The sequence below is a fragment of the Channa argus genome, chromosome 19 (genome assembly GCF_033026475.1).
Source record: "Channa argus isolate prfri chromosome 19, Channa argus male v1.0, whole genome shotgun sequence".
Lineage (NCBI taxonomy): Eukaryota > Metazoa > Chordata > Actinopteri > Anabantiformes > Channidae > Channa > Channa argus.
This window is the reverse complement of record NC_090215.1, coordinates 18,646,140-18,650,955: the sequence shown is the minus strand read 5'-3', so window position 1 is coordinate 18,650,955 and position 4,816 is coordinate 18,646,140. Positions and strand designations below refer to the sequence as shown.

At 40.7% G+C, this 4,816-nt stretch overlaps 1 protein-coding gene across 1 annotated transcript; it reads left to right on the top strand.

The window, feature by feature from the left end:
• The first annotated feature begins 303 nt into the window (after positions 1–303).
• Positions 304–4,186, top strand: mc4r (melanocortin 4 receptor). Its single transcript, XM_067486984.1, has one exon. It carries the CDS (start codon positions 785–787, stop codon positions 1,766–1,768), a length of 984 nt encoding a protein of 327 aa, XP_067343085.1. The 5' UTR covers positions 304–784; the 3' UTR covers positions 1,769–4,186.
• Positions 4,187–4,816: the final 630 nt, after the last annotated feature.

The following is a 4,816-nucleotide window of genomic DNA, read 5'->3' as shown; positions in this document are numbered from 1 at the left end:
CTGCACTTCCAGCAAAACATCTACACACTGTGAGATTGACATTACACCTACTACTACAAATATAACAATTAAGAATAATAATAATAATAATAATAATATGTAGTAGTTGTAGTAATATGTAGTAATTTATGATGTCATTTTTCAATAATTAGTCCTAATTTTAAGTGAGAGGTAAATGCCTTAGAAACCCTGGTATTCATTTAAACCATTTCATTAAGTCTCCTCATTCATGTGCGTCAAGTCAAATTGTGCTCCTCCTCCCAGCTGACTGCTAGCCGATAGGTTAGACAACAGAGGTGTGTGTGTGTGTGTGTGTTTGCCTGATATAATAGCGCAGGGAGAGGGAGGGAAAACCACAGTAGCCTGCAAAGTGATGATCAGAGTTAGCTGCTCCCTCTGCCTCTCAAGTTCCTGCTCGCTGTTAATCATTCGTACACATGCTCCTTCCTGCACTCGCCTCTTCCATCAGCCTCGCTCCCACCGCCTATTCCTTCTCACATCTCTTTAGGAACATTTAGTTTAACTTGGCGCACACACTTTCCCTCCAGAGAGAGAAAGATGAGAGCAGTGCAGTCAGATTGTCTTTGGCTGGAACTAACAGCAGCAGCAGATGTCTGAAGAAGATTACTTTTCTTGGTGAGTCTTAAAGGTGCCAAAGGAAGATTTTTTGGACTGTTGTCCTCCAGATGATGAGGATGGCTGAAAGCCACACACACTGAATTCTTGAGACAGACACATCAGATGGACACACAACCATAAGACGGGGGATTTTAAAGGAGTCACAATGAACACCACAGATCACCATGGATTAAGCCAAGGCTACCACAACAGGAGCAAAACCTCCGCCACTCTGCCAGTGAACAAGGACCTGTCAGCTGAGGAGAAGGACTCTTCCGCAGGATGTTATGGCCAGCTGCTGATTTCCACAGAAGTTTTCCTCACTCTGGGCATTGTCAGCTTGCTAGAGAACATCTTGGTTGTCGCTGCTATAGTCAAAAACAAGAATCTTCACTCACCAATGTACTTTTTTATCTGTAGCCTGGCTGTTGCTGACATGCTTGTCAGTGTCTCCAATGCTTCTGAGACTATTGTCATCGCACTCATCAACGGAGGCACCCTCACCATCCCCGTCACCTTGATTAAAAGCATGGACAACGTGTTTGACTCTATGATCTGTAGCTCTCTGTTGGCATCTATCTGCAGCCTACTAGCCATCGCTGTCGACCGCTACATTACCATCTTTTACGCGCTGCGATACCACAACATTGTCACCCTGAGAAGAGCAATGTTGGTAATCTGCAGCATCTGGACTTGCTGCACCGTGTCCGGCATCCTGTTCATCATCTACTCGGAGAGCACCACCGTGCTCATCTGCCTCATCACCATGTTCTTCACCATGTTGGTGCTCATGGCATCACTGTATGTCCACATGTTTCTGCTGGCACGCTTGCACATGAAGCGCATTGCGGCGATGCAGGGCAACGCACCCATTCAGCAGCGGGCCAACATGAAAGGCGCCATCACCCTCACGATCCTACTTGGGGTGTTCGTGGTGTGCTGGGCACCGTTTTTCCTTCACCTCATCCTCATGATCACCTGCCCCAGGAACCCGTACTGCACCTGCTTTATGTCCCACTTCAACATGTACCTCATTCTCATCATGTGCAACTCCATCATTGACCCCATCATCTACGCTTTTCGCAGCCAGGAAATGAGAAAAACCTTCAAGGAGATTTTCTGCTGTTCACATTCTCTCCTGTGTGTGTGAGCACAGCTACAATCTCCAAGTAAAAAAAATAAAAAATAAATAAAAAGACTGGGCCAACAAGGAGTTTGGGGTTGTGAGCTGCAATCACTGTGGACTGATGCGGTTGTGTTGTGCCCTGTCCTCTTGCAATTGGCTGTAAATTATTCATAAGTAGGGCGCTTGCCTCAGGGTTTATGAGTCAGTTTGCTGAAGAGGTAGGTTATTCGACACCTTGTAATATAGAGCTTTGCTCTGGAGGCAGATGGAGTTTTGTTTTGTATTAAGTGCTTTTCTAAAGTGCAACTTAAAGAACATGCAATGCACATATTTAAGCCGGGGTACATTAACCGATCCTCTCTTTTTCTGACTCTGGAAGCTTTTCTATCTGCCTTTGTTGTTCTTCATTGTTCTAAATCTAAAAACGCTGTCATCTTCACAAACTTTATCTGTCTACAAAGGATTTAATTGCCATAGCAGATGTTCCTTAAATCACCCACTGGATATCTAATATGTATATACTACTGTATATGACAGACTACCTCCATGTTTGAGAGTGTAACCCTCCTCATAGGAGATATAAGGTGATAAGCATATCCCTGGTTTGTGTTTTACATAAGAATGAATGTAAAAAAAGAAAATACCTGCAACCTTTAGTTTTTCATGAGATACAGTGATGACGTAAAAGCCATTAAAGCCTTCTGATTTCCCTCATGCATAATGTACCAATTACGGTGGAGGACATAAAGGGAAATGCAGGGAACATCCTGCTCATCTTTTTTACCAAGGTAGTATTTTTTTTATTTAAGTGGAGGTAAAACTCTCGGCGTAGAAAAGCTCCGTTCAAGCTGCCTATTTTCACTAAGTACTGAGATCAAACTAGATTTCTTCTCTGAATCTTTCAACAAAAATTGCCACATTTCTCCTCTTTGCTAAGCGGCTGTTTCTCACGTCTCTCCCCCTCAGCATATTAAGCACAAGCTGTTTTCTGTTGCTTACGGCACAAATTGACTTGTGTAAAGTGTTGGATGGTTTGACTTGTAAAATCGCTCACTAAGTCAGACACAGGCGCACGAGCGCTGCATGTTCACAGTTATAGGGTTCAATACAAATGGGTGCAAAAGTTTCCATCCCCTCATTTTGAAATGACATGTAAGGGGATAGAAACTCAACCCTAACATGATAATAATGCTCATCCAGCCGGTAGAAATGTTCCTTTCCATCGTTAGAAGTAAAAATAATGGTCACGGAGTGTAAAGAGTGCAATTTCTGATTTGCACTAGCTCAGTGTGATTTAAATATTATGTTGATGAATACAGAAAATATTGTTTTACTCTTTTTAACATTTCACAATAAGAGGATGCAAACTTTTGCATCAAAGTGTAATTGTATCAGTTGAAGCATAGAAACAAAATCAGGGTATTTAGACCATAGAAAAATGTATTTCATCATAAAGAAAATAATGAAATAAGCCTTTTCTGGTTTACATTTTGTTCATTTGCACAGGCACGTGTTGCCCCACAACATTTTTCTAGTGTGTATGTCGATTTCTCTGCGCTTCACGTTTACAGTATTGCATCGTATATCAAGAGAGATACAGCTATTGCAGACCCTCACCTATGATTTTATTTTTTATTTTGGAATTACAATGACAAAAGAAGTATTTTAATATATGTTTGAATAGAAAGTTGCTTTTATGTTTAGTAAATTATAATAACCTTTGACCAAATAGCAGTGACTCTTAATATCTGTTGTTTTCCAGTCAGTGTTTGTGAATTTGTGGTTTCTGGAAATATCTGTGTAGATTTTCTCATGTTGGTGGTAGAAATGCACACGCCGGACGTCTCAGCATGAGCATGTGACTGTACAGAGAACTTTTTTTCATCATGTTTGCACAACAGGACGAATTTTACTGGATATATTTTTATGTATGTATTATGTGACTTGTTGCTTTTTATTCTGTCCTTCTTGCACTGTGATGTAAAAAGCAACTGTTTCCTCTGTGACAGTTTTTTTAGAAACATATGTAATGTATGTAAATGCTAATTTGGATATTGCCTTATTTATTATGCCTTTTAAACTCTGCATTTCCTGTGGGGGTGGAACTGGCTAGAATGTTTTGACTCGCCCTGAACAATGGTTATAACAATGGAGGGTTGCATCAGGAAAAAAAACCTTCTGCCAAATCAACATGCAGTCCACATGATCCATTGTGGCGACTCGTAGCTTAAGGGATAAAATGAAAAAGAAAAAAAAAACCTCTGCATTCACAAGCTCATAAAATACACAAGAGAGCTGATGTGAATGGGTGCCCAGTTTGCTGTTACATGCTTTGCCTGGAATATGATTCATGTGTGCTGATATGAAGGTGTTTGCTTGACAACTGCGTCCTCTGTGAATCACCGCTGCAAAGTAACTTCAATAAATCATAATGCCACCTCAGCGCAGCTTTGTTTGTGAGTGTTCCTCTTGGGCACAAACTTTACCTTTACGCAAAGATTAAGTTGTCGACTTTTTGCTTTGACATAGAATTTATCACGGCAAGATGAAGAAATATGAGGATATCACACCAAGACTTGCTATATGTTAAAAGTGGTGGTACAAATGAATGTATAAGATCACTGACAGTTTTGGGGAACTTAGTTAACAACCTATAATTAGAAAGGCCCAGTTACCTAAATACACCAAATATCACCTACACATCTCTGAATGTGGCTAATGAATCTTCTTCTGTTTACACTGTCTGTACACCCTCCATCATTTTTACTGATGATGGGGATTTGTCTCCAGCTTTTACCGCTCTGCACCTTCCTGCTGCGGTGAGATGTTAGTGTATCTGCAGACTTAGACATGGGAGTGAGACTTTCTTATATGAAATGTGTCGAGATGTTTGAAGATACTCCGGATGTCCAAAATACATTAATTACATTTAGTTATATGTTAATAAACATCAAACTGCAGTATGGTTCCTGAACAGGTTAACGATAACTGCATAAAGTAAGTGGTTACTGATGAACGCATTAATGCTGACTTAATGTGTATTTACACAAATGTGTCCTTGTGTGCTGTAGC